Raw genomic sequence first — 18,427 nt, 5'->3', positions numbered from 1 at the left:
ATTCATACCAGAGAATTTCTGACGTCGTCGAAACTTCCATTTTCATTTCACCCCCGCCATTTGTCGTCTCCTCGTACGCCTTCTGCCTGCGAAGTGTTTTTTCCTTTTTCATAAATAATCGGAAGATCGCAGCACGTTCCTTCCACAGAAATTCGACGTTTATGGAATAGTTCTTATATTCGAGGAATATATTGATCATTTGGCGAACGAATTCTTTTATTAGTTTTTCTTTTTTTTTTTCTTTAAATTTGAGCAATTTTCATCTACAATGGGGTTATTTTGCATTATACGAAAAAAAAAAGTTATTAAAAATGGGAAATTATAAATAGTTGGATTATTGTCTTAAATTGATAAGCTGCAATTTTTCAGAAAAGAGTTTACGATGTTATAGAAAAGCTAAGGTAATGTAATGTTAGGAGAAAATAATTTAATTGTTTTATTCCTTGAGATTTCTTTTTATTTTTTTAAAGTTTTTTCTGCTTTATTAATAATTTGAATTGAGGATTTATATTAATTGTTTTTAAGTTGATTTTTAATTGATATTAATTTAAAAAAAAAATAAAAACGCAATTTTTTTCATTTTATCCTGATTTAAGGAATCATTCTTTAATCATATCTATATTATATCCTGTATATTAATTTTTCTGATAATAAAAGTTAGATTTGAAAATAGATTGTTCTATTATATTATAATAAATAAAACTAAATATAATATAATAAAAACTAAATATAAAAATAAAATTTAAAAATAATTCTGTAATAGATATATATATATTTATAGAATTTTATTTAATCAAACGTTACATGTCGTCTTCTACGAGCTACCAAAGTAAATAAATTGTTCTCGTTGAAATTAATCTCGTTATCGTGAAAAAATCGTTTATCTCCATCCTTTCATTAATACAAGATTCTACTTTCATTTTATTCATTTTACGGGGCTCTCGTTATACACTTCAGTCTTTACGAGCTCCATAAAAATAATCTCTATAGGGTAGAAAAACACGTGAAAGTACATTAAAGGATAAACGTAATAAGATAACGACTACTTTTCGCGAATTAAAGCATCAGCATCGATTTACCACTATATTTATCAGTGATAAAATTTCCAAGCAAATATAGAATCACCGATATTACGAATGTAAATATGTAAGTATGATGTGAGAAGAAAACAAACGATAAAAATAATAAATATAGACTTTTTCTTCTCATGTGCTTAATGATTCATGAATATTTCATTGGATTGACGTAATATTGATGATATTCTGTAATAAATATTAGCAAATTTGATTGATAAATAACTAATAAGGAAATTATACAGAATTTGTTGAATAATATTTGTAAAAATATTTCTTCAAATAATGATTCATGGATATTTCATTGATTTAATGTAATGTTGATAATATCTTTATATAATGATATAGTAGTTGTTATTAAGTTTGATTGATAAATAACTAATAGGAAAAGAGAATTATAGAGAATTGTTGAGTAATATTTGTAAAAATATTTCTTCAAATAATTCATGGTATTTTATTAAATTAATGTAATATTGATAATATTTTTAAATAAGAAATATTACTTGTTACTAAATTTGATTGATAAGTAATTAATAGAAAATGAAAATCGTAGAATTATAGAATATTTCTCTTATCTGTAAAAGTAATATTTTTCAAATATGCTTTTATCAGAAATAGATAAATTCTTATCTTAAAATCTTATAAATAAATTACAATAATATGTTTTTGCATAACAAATTTGATAATAAAATTCTAAAACATAAATGAATTTTACAAATTGCAAAGTCAATTATTTCGTTAAATATAATATTTCAAAATTATAAAAATTATTTTCCAAAGACTTAATATGTATATCTTTTCCACTTATCAATTCATTATTAATGAATTGGAAAATTAAAATATTATAAATTTTCATTATATATTGTATCAATTTAAAGAAAAAATGAAAAAATAAAAAATATATAAAATTTTTTATTATATTTATTATATTTTATATATTTCTTCTTTTACTTCAATTATATTAGATAATATTGTTATCTATTGGAAGGAATAAAAAAAACAAATTCAATAGTGGTTAAAGTCACATACAATTTTAATGAATTAAAAGTTTAAATTGTTATCCTGTTATAACTTCGCCTTCAAACACATTGAAACGTACTATTAAAGTTTTCTATTGAAATAAAAAGTTACAGCAATTAAATTTTTACGCAATTTTGGAATATCGAAGTTCAATCTGTAAATCTGTAACCTTTTACAAACTTTTTAAAATATTTTTGAAATTAAAAAAATCTTAATTTAATCTTTTCAATTTTCAAAAAGAAATTCAAAGTTATAAAAAATTTGAATATTAATTTATCATTTAAAATTATTTTAAATTTAGGCAATTTTTATTTGAAAAAAAAAACAATAAATAAAGTAATAAATTACTTCACTATGTTATTATCTTTATTTAAAAATATTTAACTTAGTATTATGAAGAATGATTTATTTAAAAAAAAAATTATTTTATTAATTAAGTTCTACATAATTCAGCATATTTTCATTTACGTATCTTTAATTTATTGGAATATTATATGAGACAAAGATATATAATATCTGGTGTACAGTTATATTTGATTAATGAATAATTAGTCCCTAAGGAGTAAATGTTTCAGCTAATGTTAGGTAGATTAGATAAGTGGCAAATGTACAGATATAATAATAAATTAATTACTATAGATTATCATTTAAATATTTAATTTAAACAGGGCAATTTTTCATTCATTAATCACAATTTTATATTTAAAATAATATAATTTTTACATTTAATTCTAAATTAATAACCAGTAGATAAATAACATCTCGAACACTAATTATGCAATATATTTTATTAAAAAAAAAAAAAGGAAAAAATTAAATTCGTCTGAACAAAAATTAAACGTAAATTTTCTTCTCTGAAAAATAAAAAGGAAAATCAATAAGAAGTCGTTTTCGTTATTAATCCTTCGATTTTCAAATTTTAATTTGAACATCCAGAAAAGATTGGAACAGTTTCGAATAATATTCGAATCGATTGGAGGCATGCGTGTATTCCTATATTTATCGGGCATGGTAGCCTGACTAGGCCGGAAAATCCAATCGGCCTGTCCGGGTCGTGCATAAAGTTTCAATGCCGCCTCGTCCAATCTCTTGTAAAGCTGGCCGTAATGTATGCGCTTTGCAGCGTATTTAGGCCGCCAGTGTATCGTTGTCTATAACCGATAACCAACACTATGCATCTCTCTCCTTTCGTTTCTGTGCGCATTTACACACACACATACATATACTATTCCTAATTGTGTTTCGAATGCTGTGCGTACTACTCTATCTATCGAACTATCTATCATTTGCATTCTACTTCACTACGGAGTTTACGATGGCTTATTAATATTAATTGTTTTTCTAATTCATTTTTTCCTTTGTTGTAACAAAGAAAGGACGATTTCTTGATATTTTTGAGTGTAAGATTACAAAAAATTCACACAATCAGAAATGATTAGAATTAAAATTTCAATCATTTGAATATTGATGTTGGAATTATAATGATCAATAGTTAAATTTAAATACACTTATTAAAAATGGAGAAAAATAGAAAATCTAATAGGTACATGTTGGAAAAATAGAGATTAGGATTAAAAAGATGCTTGTAAGAAAAAGAATTAGAGAAGAACTATTAATAATTTAATGTGCAAATTCATCTAGTACGAATCAATTCAATTTTGAACACCAAAACGGTATAAATTAAGATTTTAAACAAACAATCGTTAGAAAGTTTTTCGAATAATCCTATGATCTTTAGAGTCAAATTACTATGATATACAAATGATTTGACTAAATATTAAAAATATGAAATAATACCAATCTAATAATCGAATCTTTTACCATTCGAATGGCATTCAATCTAATCTTGCCATTCTCTCGGATAATTTCAATTAACAAAATTGAAACGCCAGATATTCAATCATCGTTGCACAATTCCATCAAAACTGGATCAGATGTAGGTATATAAAGCGCGTAGCAAAGGGAATAAGGGAGTAAAGTAGCGTCTAAAACACTTTTGGTTATTGTCAAGTGAGAGCACGTCCGTTCGAAAGCATCATGGTTCTCCAATAAAGCAGAATACCCATACTTGCTCCTCAGATCAGCCTATTAAATGGATGGCGAGTGCCAGCAATATTGAGTTACGTGGCAATACCCTAAATTGCTTGACCGACCAGCACCGCCATAACCTCCACACGGCCTTCGCTTGGCTGCTTGTCGCTGCCATCGATCGCACGATAATTACTACGCCACTGAGTGCATGACATCCTTCGGTTGTTGCCCGCGAGAAACTGTAACCGACAAAGATCCTTGCCTTGGGCCATGAATCGGTGGAAATTCGCGTGGATCGAAGGAGGTAGCGTGTAATGGGAATTTATGGCGATAATTTCTGTTTTGTCGAGATTCGTCTTTGTTGAAAATTCGTCTTTGTTCCAACTTCGCCTTTCGAAGCGTGGGGTGCATAGATGGCGCTGTTGAATTGGCGGACTCTGACGGCAAATTAATGACGATGTGCAATAAAACGTTGAATTTGCGTTCCTAACAATCTTTGTTGAGAAGAAACGTTTTATACTATTTTGTTAGACCGTTGCTCGAAGTTTTAATGTTGTTTGATTAGTAAAACAATTAATTTTGTATTTAATATTGTTCTTTAATTTATGTCCGACATTCAAGTAAATTAAGATACACGCTATCCTGGATTAAAGAAATACGTAAGATTAACTCAAGTCTGATTATTGAATTCCTCAATTTTTTTCCCTTTATTTTTTTATTTTTCTAATACAATACTGAGAAAAAAGTATGTATTTTAATTTTTCAATTAAAATAAGAAATGGGAAACTAAGAATGCTAAATATTTTTATCTTGTAATTTTATTATTTTTATATGAAGATTAATCTAATTGAAAAGATTATCATGATGCATGCGGAATATGCGGAATATATTTAATCAATAATATTTGAAAGACTTTGAGATCGTTACAACGATATATCTTCTAAACTTCGAGTCGGCGTTCTTTGAACGCCACAAATTACTTCATTAACCGAGATACAAATTCTCTAGTTCATCTCGAAAGATAATTTCAGTTTTGAACGATGTGGATTACATTTACTTTGACTAGGGAAATTTAATAACTTTCAAGATGTGAGAAAAATGTCGGCGACGTAGAAAAGACGAAAAGAATTAATCAAATAAAGTTTATTTTCTTCGTGAAATAATGAATATCACAAAACTTTAGTGATAATAACTTTTACTTATTACCTTATTTAAAGATAAATATTATAAGATTAATAAAATTTTAATATTCGATCCTTGTTCTCTGTTAAAGATATATTAAAGATATTTTTAATATAATGGATGAACTTTAAAAAAGTTTGTATCCTCGATGTTTCTGCTCTCTGGAAAACTAATTTATGAACCTTGTAATTATTTTCACGACAAGGTATTTTAAACGAAAAAAAAAATGTTTTATCGTTTAGTTAACATTGCGATTCTTCAAAATTTTCAATTTCACAGAAAATGTTTACAAAATTTAAACGAACTATAATAAATCCTATATATCTTATGAAAAATACAATAGAAATACGGTTAATAATAATTACTGGACATACTTGATTTTTTTTAAGAGGAAAAAAAAAATCCTGTATAAAAAATTAACCATCCCACACTTTTGATTTATTTTCACGCAAGAAATCACTCTCTTTCGATTCGTTTCACCCTTGATTTTCGATACACCCTGCACATATGCGTTGACGAGCGGTAAACAGGGCATAGTTCATGTTCGAAATTACAATGCCAGCCATATGGCCGTGATCTGTGAAGGGGTCGCGTTGACTAACGGCCGATAGAGACCTATCCTGGACCGATTGGGTCGGCCAGTTTAATTGAATCGTAAATTGACATCAAACAACGATCCCGTGGAATTCATCGGGCAACGTTTATCCGTGTTTATCGGCAAATTGGAAGAGTTCCTTCGGAAGACATGTGCACACGTGCACCCTAATCACGATGCCCGCAGTTCCGTGGCAACGTTTGGCGAAATTTCGGTGAACTTACACGCGCCGTTGGCAAATTTCAACGGGGCACGGCCGATTGGGCCGAGTAACATCCCGCTTCGGGGCGAGAATTTGATTATAACTCGGAGAATGCTTATCGTTTGATCGAATCGAAACTGAAACAACTTGGAAATTATTCGAGAATTGAATTCTCTGTATCCGATTGAGATTCGAATTCGATCGCGGACAAGGATGGCAAAATGAAAGAGTTATTATTTTATATGTGCGAATGAATTTGCACAACAAAGTGAAAAAACATTTGTGATTATCTAGATACGTTTTTGCTTGTTGAATTATTAGGAGACAATCCAAGTTAGTTGTTTCGATCTATTGGTGATATGATAGATAGATGATAGATTTTTAATGAGATTGTAGGAAAAGGAATAATAAGATTCGAATCATTTATGAATTCTTTGGTTTATTTAGGTTGTTGTAATGGAATTAGAATCGGTATAGATAAAATAATAGGATAAGTGTTATTGATAATAAAAAAAAATTTCCAAATAGAAAAATATAACGATCGATTAGTTATATTGTTTCGATAATACTGTTTTAAAATATGAAGCATCGCCATCTTGAATATAAATAAAATTTATTAAAAATTTCAAATTCCTTCATCATTTACACGAAGCACAATTATTATCATCGTTATATTAAAAATATTATAAGCAAATAATATTTCATATGTTTAAATAGAATTAAGATAGATAAATTATTTTAAAAAACATCTACAAAGTCTTATCTATTATATGTAATAGGTTATATAGTATAGTAAATAAATTACGGTTCACGTAAATAAATTTGTATTATAAAATTCAAGTATCAATATTTTTACAAGCATTGAAGATACATTTTACTTTTCTATAATACAATTTTCTTAATAATTTCTCTTTTCATGCATAATATAAAAATATTATTATGAAATTAAATCTATAAATATGAAAACGAAAAGATAATAAAAGAAAAAATGACAAAAGGAATTATTCGCTAATCTCTTCAAAGAGAGCACTTCATATCTTATCTTTTATATTAGTAATAAATTTCTCATTGTTAAATCGTACATTGATATTAATTTTCCTTTCAAGAGAATATCTCAAAAAGTTCGAGTATTACAATTTTTTCAAAATATTCTCCAAAAATTACAAAATCGAAAAAAAAAAGAAAGAATAAAATTTTCTCACGATAAACGTATCCGTGTAAATCTTTATGATAAGATACGATTCTCTTTTCTCACCCCTCATTGAAGAGCATCCTTTGAAGGCAATTTGGTAGATTTATTAGCAACTGCTGTCGATACTTACATCGCACTACTAATTTACAAAGTTCAGTGCATTGTGCGCGAGGACAATTAAGCTTAATGGCTTCGAGTCCGGTAAGATAGTCGCAAAGAACAATGCGCCGATATCGAGCTTTCATTGTCCCTGGATGAGGACAATCCCAGGGCCAACTAATAATTAAAATAGTTCCCGTGTAACTTTCAGACCAAGTTTCGTTCGACTTTCACGAGTACACTCTTCCGTTTTACAAGGTTGGATTCTTATTAATGACTTTGTCTTAATCTCGATCCCTTTTTTATTTAACGGTGATTAAAAAGTCTGGCAAGAAGGTAAGGATAAGAGAATTGATGAAATATCGAGATTGAAAATATTTATTTCAAACAATTGATTCTTATTATAATAAAAAACTGTGAAATAATTTAGTTAATTAGTATCTTTTTTAAAGTTGGATAAAAATAACGTTGGATTCTACATAGATCAATATTTCTGGATTATAATTTATAATATTAAAATTTCAAATTAAGAAAGGATAGGCAAGTTCTATATTAAATTTCTTATTACTAAGAAAAATATATTAAAGCATGTTTTTAGTATAATTGCAAAGATCATTGTATCTAATCTATAATTAGAAAAAACAAGTAGAAGTATCTAACGGTATCTAATCAAACATCTTATATCTATACTTATTTATACATTATTTATTTATGTATATAGTTTCCATTTTAATATATTTATTGCTTTTCAATATTGTTATTCTAATGAATTTAGATATTTTTAAAAAATTTTACTTATTATATATTATTATATATTGTAATATCTTATATTTTTAAATCAAAAAAAAAAAATATCAAATTTTTCATATACAATGATCTTTATTATGAAATTTAACTCTCCCTCTCCGGAATAAATATATATCTGGATAATAACGAAGTGAAAATTCATATATTATTACTGAAATAACTGCAATTTATGGAGAACATTTATTAATACAATTAAATCAAATAAGTACACGGTTTAACTCGGTATTCAAGCACCGTATGATAATTGTTTATCTGCTTTTCACCCATCATGCATTCAACCACATGTTACACATATTTACATTCGTTCACTCATCTACGATCAATTCTAATTTATCATTCCTTCGATAAATTCAAAAAATTGTCAAAACACTTTAATATTTAATAATACGTAAGAAAAGTTGATCTCGAGGAACTATGATCAAATGAAAAAGATCAAAATAATAATTTTTTCGAATTTCTCTTACGAAACTTCGTCATACGTACGAATATTTCGATTATCATTATTCTGGAAAATGGAATTTGGAATTTGTGCGTCCAATTGTCTTCGCGTTTTATTCGAAATTGTTGTTATGAAATTATTTTCGATTTAATTTCCAATGATAACAGCTCGCCCGTAATTTCCGACAAATTTTCAAAAATCCTCCACTCTCTTCAACAGCCGAAACGCAGCTTGGCAAACAGAGCATTTTGGAATTTCGGACGCTCCACGTCGGTGGCTACTTGCACGCAGGGGAGGAAATCCCGCATTTCGTCGGCCAGCTCCAGCAAATCTGGTTCAACGGTTACCCGTACCTGGAAATAGCGCGTAGCTCCGGAAATCATCAGGCATCTCATCAAGGTGTAACGCCGATTATTAGGGTCACAGGAAAATTCGGGAAGCGGAACCATCCAGTGCATCATCCGGTGACTTTCACGTCAAAGCACACGTTCGTCGGTTTACCTGTGTTGAAAGCGTACGTGGAAACGAACATCTACTTCCAGGTAAAATTTTTGTAAAAAAAAAAAAAAAAATTTGACACGGGAAATCTTTGATACGGGAAAAATTATTTGTATGATTTTAATAATATTTTAATCGTACTTAATCGTATCGTGAATTTTGATATAATAGATTTCTTATCTGGCCTCGATTAAGAGTTATCTTAGAGTCTCTACATATTTTTTTAGATTGCTAGTATTTATGCGTAGTATTTATGAAAGTAATTTGTAGTGTATAGTATAAAAGAGACACGAAATATATAGTTAAAAAAATGAAACAGAATCTCTATTTTTATAATATGATAGTTACATATGTTTGTACAGATTTAATTTTGTATAAAGAACAGTTCTACGTATACGTATCGTCGAATTAATTAATCAATCATTTGTCTAATCAACGGTCAGTTCTATAAAGGCTAGTTTAAAAAGGGAGTCTACTGTTAAATCGCTTTTTAGAAACATGTGACGATATACTCGTACATAGGAATAGAAACTAGAAACAACTGCTTCGTAGTAAATTCACACAACTTTTCCCAGAAAAAGAAAAAAAGCACATTTTCGATATAGAAATATTCCATCGTGGAATAGATACGTGTTATCAAGTATAGTCGATAAATATTTGACTTTTTTTACTTCTTACAGTAATAAATATAATGCATTCACTTCCATCTTCTAAGTCATTTAAATAAATTATGAATAAACATTGATGATATACGTAATTATAAATGTAAAAACTGTAGTTTAAAATATCTGATATAAGCAAGAAATAATAATTACAATAATATTGGGAAAAATAAAATATATTACATTAAAGTATAGTATATTAATATTAATTCATCATATAAGTATTAAAAAAAATTTCTCAACTTAAAGAAAAATTTATATGTTAGTGCTATTTTCATTTCTTTCTGATTTTTATAAAATCATATATGATTTACGATGAAATAAAAAAATTCTTGTGACTTATAAACAGAAATATATACGTTCAAACACTCGATCTCGAATCTCGATCTTTGGAAAATTCAAACGTTCTGTAAAGTGCCTTATAAATATTCCACAAAGTTCGGTCCACATCGGAAAATTCGCATCACAGGGGCCACAGAGGAAATGAAATGTCAACGGTGACGCGTCCCCACAAAAGGTTAGCCCAATTAGACCTTCCCCACCCTTGCTCACGACTCGATGCACAAACTACGGATTAACCGTGCCACGTGTCACGGTGGCGCACGTAAAAACCCAATCATGCCTCGTTCTTCCATGCCAAGTGACAGACAACCTTCTCTACCTGTCACCTTCGTAATTACAGCGGCCAGTAATTGACGGATTTTTGCTTTTTCCGCTGTCTTTCATAGAACTTCCGGTTGCCTATTCCCGACCATCTCTGCTTCCTCTCTCGTCCACGCTTTGATATTCGTGGAAAGAGCGTGATCGAAGTTTTTTTCATAATCGAAGCGAAGTTAAGTGGTACACAATCGATAAGAACAATATGCGTGTCTTGAGAATAATCGAAATCTCAAAGATAATTGAAAGATCGTGAATTTACTTTTTATTCGATATAAATTATTGAATTGATCGATGTTGAAAACGAATCGATGCATTCTTATCGATTGAATTTTTCTAATAACACGTATATTTACTGGCAATATTTTCTTATTGACTCGTGTTATTATCATTGACCCACAATAATACGAAAACTGATAAAATTTGATTTATTGGATTATTCGAATACTAATAACACTTCTTGATATTTAAAAAGTTATATGCAAGTTATAAAAGTTGTCTTAGAAGTAAGATACTTAAGATAAATTTATTTTTAAGATTCTCTATCAATTTTATAAAAAAAAAAAAAATGTTACTGTTACATTACATTCTACTTACTGTCTACAAGATTTTTCTTGCAAACAACAATTTAACAAGCCAATTAATGAAAGATAATTGATAGATAATTTATACAAAACTAATATAGAAATAAAATTTATGAATTTGTTTTTGTTCCATCGACAAGTGAGATTAATAATAATTAAACGTAGATTAAATACGTTTAAGTACAGAAATAAGGTTACAAGGTTTTCTTTTGCCACTAACACGTTTTTCTCATCTTCCAGTTCAAAACACGCGAGGCAAATGGTTTAATTCTGTACAACGCCGGTCGTGAACGCGATTTCATCGCGGTCGAGCTAGTAAACGGGCATATTCACTATGTGTTCGACCTCGGTGATGGCCCGGTCAGGATAAGAGACACTTCAAGATCCAAACTGAACGATGGAAAATGGCACGCGGTCAGCATCGGAAGGCCAGCTCCAAAAAGACATACTCTCGCAGTTGACGACCACGTCACCGCTGTGAATAGTCAGGGTAGCAACGAGAATCTTGACCTGGATGGAATTTTATATATCGGTGAGTGAATCGTTTGTGATAAAGATTCTCTTTTCTCATAAATGCATGTTATCGAAAGTAGAATTCAAACATTTCAATATAGTATTTCGATACACAAAAATACTTTGGTATTTAAGATATGGGATCAATGATGATGAAAGAATAAGATGAAGCGGTTTGGTTATAAATATAAGTACGTATGTAATGCGGTTAAAGTTATATTTTGCTACGTTCCAATAACTTTATTATAGATATTGAATTCTTCAACAACTGTCATGAATTTTGCAAATTATACAACATTAAGCAAACAAGATTAAACGAGTTAAACTAAGCACGAACATGAAAACCATAATTAATTTTACACAATGAAATAGCAATTTACCAGCTTGTACAAGGGTTTCTCTCGTTCGTGTAGTAGTAGTAATATTTACCAGTGTATTAGTATCATGAATACAGTAACTGTGCAGAAAATATTTGCACATCATCGTATTTATCAAATATTAGCATTTAAATAATTTAATTAATTTAATATATATATATATATATATATATATATATATATCATGATGTACTTTCATATACGTGATGATATAAATTATATCATTTAAAAGTAGTTTCCTATATAAATTGAACGCTCTGAAAGTAAATTGGTAGATAAAAATAAATATATATATGCAGATACTTTTTATAATCTAAAAATGTAAATAAATGCTTCAATCAATTTTAATTAATTATTCATATTATGTGATTTTCCTATAATATTTCTTATTACTTGATTCTGTACATATTATAAATTATTCAACAAAACAAATTTATATTTCGATCAACTTTTTTCCACGGATTCCTTCAATTTTAATTTAAATTAAAAATGAAGTTTAAAATAATATTTTTCAACGTCATCGATTTTAAATCGAAACAAAGAATTTTACATACAATTCTTAGAAATTTTATTATAAGTTCTTATATAAAAAATTTTAATCGACTCAAATTTTTTCATGAAAACATCAAGCATTTCGATACTTATAAACTAACGTTTATCCTCAATCAGATTTTTATTTTATCAGACTAATGCGTATAATTCGCACACTTGAACGATGTTTACCTTATTTTTATACACGTGCATAAAATAACAAGGAAAAGTAAAGAAAGACTGGCGTGATATTACGTCATAAAACATAGGAATTTAATCTATAGCTATTCGCTTCAAATATAAAACGGTCGATATATTTATTCGAGGCAAGGAACGTTGCTCTGTGAAATATCTTTAACCTTCGACGAGGGTAAAAGCGTATCACGATACCTCGAAGGCGAGATATTACTTTATGAATCACGATGAATTTCGAAAATCCCCGGGAACGATAAATCGTGGCCAGCCAGAAGCGTGGAGAGGTTGGGGGAGGGGCGAGATATATCCGCGCAGCGAGATAAAAACCGAAAGTTGAAAATCGATGAGCATCTCCCTTCCCCTTCCCCGTAATATCACGCAAGAATGAAAATATCGATCAGATATATCGGTTTCTAAATAATAGTGATGCCGGTCGATGCGAGTTTACCGGTGATATTTAAAAAAAAAAATCGCTTTATCGCGTCTCATTACGTCAGCGATTCTTGGAATCAAGTCTGGAAATATTGAATCTGAATCGCGCTTGATAAATTTATCAGCATGAGTTTGAAAAGAAACGTGTTGTTCGAACGTTGTTCCTTTCAGAACGATCTATTTTTGCAGAGAATTAAAAGAAAGAAGGAAGGATGAAATTTAACCCCTTGCCTTGGCCTGTATCGGTATCAAATTTTAATTAAAATATATAAATAATCGGGTAATTAAGAAGATTTTATGATTTCTCTTGTGGTGTGTGGAAAAGAAAAATGCAAGTAATAGGTGGAAAAGAAATCTTTATTTTAAAATAAAAAGTTAAAATATTTATTCTTATATCTACTTAACAAAATTATATATTCTCTACGAATAAAATACTAGATTATACAGATATTTTGATTACATGTAATAAATAATAAATATAGATTTTATTGAAAATATGATAAATGATAACTGGTGAAGAATATTACTTCTAAATTAATACATGAAAGATATTTTTAAGAAACTTTATTATTACTTGATGATTATGATGAAAGATCGCATTCAATTCTTGAAAGTCTCAACAATTGCAGTTCATGTCAAACTGAAATGTGATAAAAATGTAACGATAACAAGCAGTTTCAATATTTGCGTAAAAAGAGGAATGAAAACAATTGAAATTATTATTTTAAAGAAAGAAATATTTATTCATGATTGAATTGAGTTCAATGAAATAATGAGTGTATACAAATACTGTACACATATTATTTCATTGTGACATTTAATGATTTAAAAAGAAATTATATCATATTGAAAAAAAAACAAAAAGAAATTTTTTATAGAAACTTTTGATGCGAATCATATAAAAATAATATAAAGATAAAAAATATTAAATACAGAAAACTCACTAAATGATCTCTTTACACCTTCCCAAAAAATCCAATCTCTGATTCTGAGGACATATGTTGTTAATGATCCTTCTAGAATTAAATGATTTATCCTTTCCCTTGATGTTTTTTTTCGTATCAATATCAACTTTATTTTCTTCTATGTTTCCATTCAATTCCATATCACCATGCACAATTATGTATTCTATATTGCTTCTATATTTTTTATACTCCGAATCATGGCTTTTGAATAATTTTAAGTCAATTTGTGGAGGTATCAACTCTGGTGACGAGATTCTCGATTCATCAGGTAATTTGTCCAACTCATCATTAACAAATCTTGCCAATGTTATTGGCAATTGAACAATGAGAATAACAAAAAAACTCGTCAAAAGTAACATATTGCTCGATCAATTCTAATATTTAAATTCGATGATATCTTCACCAATTATTCGAATTATTTTTATAACAAATTATAAAATTATTAATATGATCACTTCAATTATTTATAATCGCGTATAGATAAAATATCGACGTTTGGCAGAAATGGAATAAAAATAAAATTAATCTTTCTGCAACTGATCACGAACGCCGAATAACGAACGATCTGATTTCTGACAATTTAATATATCTGGCGTGAATAACCACAGTATTCCGTTACAGATTAGATTCATACGTTTTTTATCGTGACGTCATTTTAGTTTTCAATTATATGACTAAGACGATAATGCGATAATACAGTGATAAGTGGGGTTTATAAAAGGATCAAGAATTCGCAATTCCGATCAGTCTAAATACAATTTTTGGAATTATGACATTATAATTTTCATGTTGGAATTTTTGTTATCTCTTCAAATTGGTTAATATGATGAATTCAAATACAGAAAGGAGATTAACAAGTGAATATAAAATTATCAATTGATATATAAGATTGCACAGATTTTTTTCGTGTAAATCAAAAGCAGAGCATATCGCAGAATTGATTAAAAATTTTGATCAACAAGATTTTCATCTCACGAAAGATTTTGAAATTTATTTTAATCGTCAGAAATACAGATTTCAATTTATCAAATCATACAAATCATTAAAGTCAATTTGAAAGAAACATAAACAAATTTTATGTAAAAGAAATTTTATAAAAATTAAGAAAAAAGATAACAAAAGAATAAACAGTTTGGCTAACGCATGAGATTGTATTTTTGTTTCTTATACATTTAGAGTATCGGTAAAATAACAGATTTTTATGAGGTTATACATAAATTCTTTAATATATCTACTCCTTTATGTATATATTACAATGATTTTTGATTTATTGATTTATATTTATATAGAATAAATTCAATATAATATAAAATATAAAGTATCGATATCGTGCTAATATATTTAGTAATTTTATTAATCTCTTTTGAATATATCTTTCGTACAAATAATTATTAATGATATAATCTGAAATTATAAAAAAAATATCAGCAGATATCAACAAAAAAATTAATCCCTTATCTTGCATTATTTAAAATTTTTTTTTATTTATCATCATACTTTTTACAATTATCAATTTTTTTATATTGATTAAGAATTCCATGATTATAATGATTATATTTATTTATTTAATAATAATAATTTTTAATTCATGCAACTCTTCAAATTAAAATATTTTATTTTTTGAATTTGTGATCATACTTCTTACAAGCATGCGGATTTATGACTTTATTTTTTTACACTGAAATTTACCGGACACGACAACCAATCTATAACCTGAAGGACATCTAGGAAGACCTGTAAAAATAGTTCTGGACTGCATTAAATCGGCAGTTCGTGCTTCCAATGGTTGTTGCATATCATTGCTAACAGCTTCACATTTTGATGGAATAATTAAAAGCATAACAACAAGACTGAATAGAAGAACAGTAGTTAAACGTGTTGCATTTCTTGAATAGTTCTTCATAATTCTTCTTTAATGTTAATTTAATTCCTTAATATTTAATTTCAATTTCTCGTAATTCTTCCTAAAAAGATTGATGTGATTATAATATTGTTAAATATTTATTTTTATTTTAATGTGTACAATCAACAAATTAATTTTAAATAGTAAAATAATTAATAGAAAATAGAAAATCGTTGGAAAATATATTTCCAATTATGGAGAATTTTTTTCTAAAGAATTCATGACAATTCGATCTAAATTTTGATCTATGTACTTTGAAAACATCAATTACAAGCATTTTAAGAAATAATATTTTGTAATATAGTTAATGCTTTTCTTTTATTTATATTTAAAGACAATATTTGTATTTAATAATATAACAATAAATAAATATTTTTATCAATTTTTGTATCAAAATATTATATTTTAGTGTTTAATTTAATAGCAAAGCAAATAATAAAATGATACAAAATCTTGTTTTTATAATTACTAACTTTCTCTACAATTGGACTATATAAGAAATTAATAAAATATTAAAAAATAGTTAAAAGAAACGAACCTTGATTAAAAAGATCCAAGAGAATTAGTTGTATTTTCTTGTATACGAATTTCGATTTATAAATGATTTCTTGATATTTTATACTAGTCTATATAGTGAAATAAAACGTAATAAAGAATTTTTTAAACACGATTGAGTTTCACGAATGATAATTTTTACAAGTTATATTTTTATGATGTCACAGGAGAATCCTCCATTATATTATTTTACTACACTTATATTGGATAAGTTTCAAGATATAAAAAATCTTTATTATGTTAGAACATATTTTAATTTTATTTTTTTTATTATTCTTTATTATTCTTTCATTTTTTTTTTTTACATATTTTGTCTTTTATAATTCATTCAGAATCAAGAAAGAAAATAATCCCTAAAATAGATGTCGACAAATAAAAAAAAATATATAAATAAAACTAAATATTAAATGATAAAAATATATAAAACATTAAAAAAAGTTAATAATTGTTTAATTTTCTTATATTTGCTTGAAGTTAATCAATGATTTTCAAGATATCTGAATTAATTTTGCTCGATTCGAAAAGTGCAGTCGAATAATTCTGAAAAATAACATTCATAATGCAAATTAAATTCGAAAATCATAGGATTCGACGAACCAAGACGATCATGATCACGTGTGACTACTTGCATTGCTTTTTATTATCATAAATTCGAGATACTTCATTCATCGAATGAAAATTATTTCGAACTATGTTATATCGTAATTAAGTTACGCTAAAATAGAAATTTTGAAATAATGCTCCGTACTTCGAGTTAACCAAGTAATTAAAATATTTCCATGTATTTTTTTTTATTTATTTTTCCATTGATGTTGAAAAAATAAAACAAAATTTTCTAGAAAAAAGATTCTTTCTACTTATTGTATAGTTAAAAGGAATAAATTGTTTAATAGATTAAATTTATCGATAATCAATACGTATTGAATATAAACTGTTATCATTTTGTAAAATTAACTATTAAAAAAAAACGATTTGCAAAAATCGTACACGAATTTAATAAATTTCGGTCACGATTACTTGGAACAGTTTATCAACATGTATTTTATTTTATTATTTCTGTTTATGACAAATATACGTTTAGAATAATGGCAAAATTATTTCGAGTCAAGTCTATTTTTTATTAATTATTTATAAATAATTATCGAATTCATATTAAAATACTTCTACTCATCACATAAATTTGAATAATTAAAATTATTTAAATTTGATTATAATAAGCAATATAATTGTTATAAATAAAAGATAACTTGAGCATCGATTACTAAATTAGTTATAAAAAATAATTAATCCTTTTTTTAGAAAAAGTAATCTAAAGTCATTACACACATAATAGAATGGAAATAAAAAGGAAATCAAAGAATCAAAAAATAATCTTTATAATAATAATTTTCTAAATAAATCAAATATATTATCTGCTAGAAGTATAGAATATACTTATCTATAAAATAAAGGCCTTATTCAAATATATATATCATAAATAATAAGAAATATATTATTTGAAAAATTATTTTGTATTTTTTTTTATTACAATTATTACAATATTATTTCTGAATATAAACTATTTCAAGTATTTCTATTTTTAATTTATTTCAAATATCTACATTATTTTTATTTTATATATCGTCATCTATATATCATATAATTATTTTATTATAGATTGATAACAATAATTTTATACGTGCACCAATTAACATTGAATATTTTAATTTTAACTAAATTAAGTTATATAACTTAATATTTAATTTATATTTAAAAAATATATTCTCTTAGTAACAGTCAACGCCATCTCTCTGTCAATAATCTAACTTTTAAGAAACTGAACATGTAGCAATATTATATCTGATTCTACTGTGTCATTTGATTTTTTATTATATATTGAATTTCTAAAATTCTTAAACAACCAAATTAATAAAAC

The 18,427-nt window shown here is 26.9% G+C and overlaps 2 protein-coding genes across 5 annotated transcripts in view; one reads left to right on the top strand and one right to left on the bottom strand.

Moving 5' to 3' along the window:
• Window positions 1–18,427, top strand: part of Nrx-1 (neurexin 1) — a 400,360-nt gene that overhangs the window by 322,051 nt on the left and 59,882 nt on the right. For all 4 annotated transcript variants that reach the window (XM_031915441.2, XM_086915817.1, XM_086915818.1 and 1 more), the window contains 2 exons: window positions 8,860–9,182; window positions 11,282–11,573. In XM_031915441.2, the coding sequence (XP_031771301.1) occupies window positions 8,860–9,182; window positions 11,282–11,573 (615 nt within the window). The remainder of the gene's footprint in view (window positions 1–8,859; window positions 9,183–11,281; window positions 11,574–18,427) is intronic.
• LOC147656323 (uncharacterized) lies at window positions 13,429–14,673 on the bottom strand. Its single transcript, XM_086915897.1, has 2 exons — window positions 14,034–14,673; window positions 13,429–13,729 (listed from the first exon to the last, which is right to left on the bottom strand). Exons 1-2 carry the CDS (start codon window positions 14,411–14,413, stop codon window positions 13,720–13,722), a joined length of 390 nt encoding a protein of 129 aa, XP_086772023.1. The 5' UTR covers window positions 14,414–14,673; the 3' UTR covers window positions 13,429–13,719.

This window comes from Apis florea, unplaced genomic scaffold (assembly GCF_048593485.1).
Source record: "Apis florea isolate Af1SG1 unplaced genomic scaffold, ASM4859348v1 contig_3798_pilon, whole genome shotgun sequence".
Lineage (NCBI taxonomy): Eukaryota > Metazoa > Arthropoda > Insecta > Hymenoptera > Apidae > Apis > Apis florea.
The sequence above is the reverse complement of the archived record's forward strand: the minus strand, read 5'-3'. Positions and strand labels throughout refer to the sequence as shown.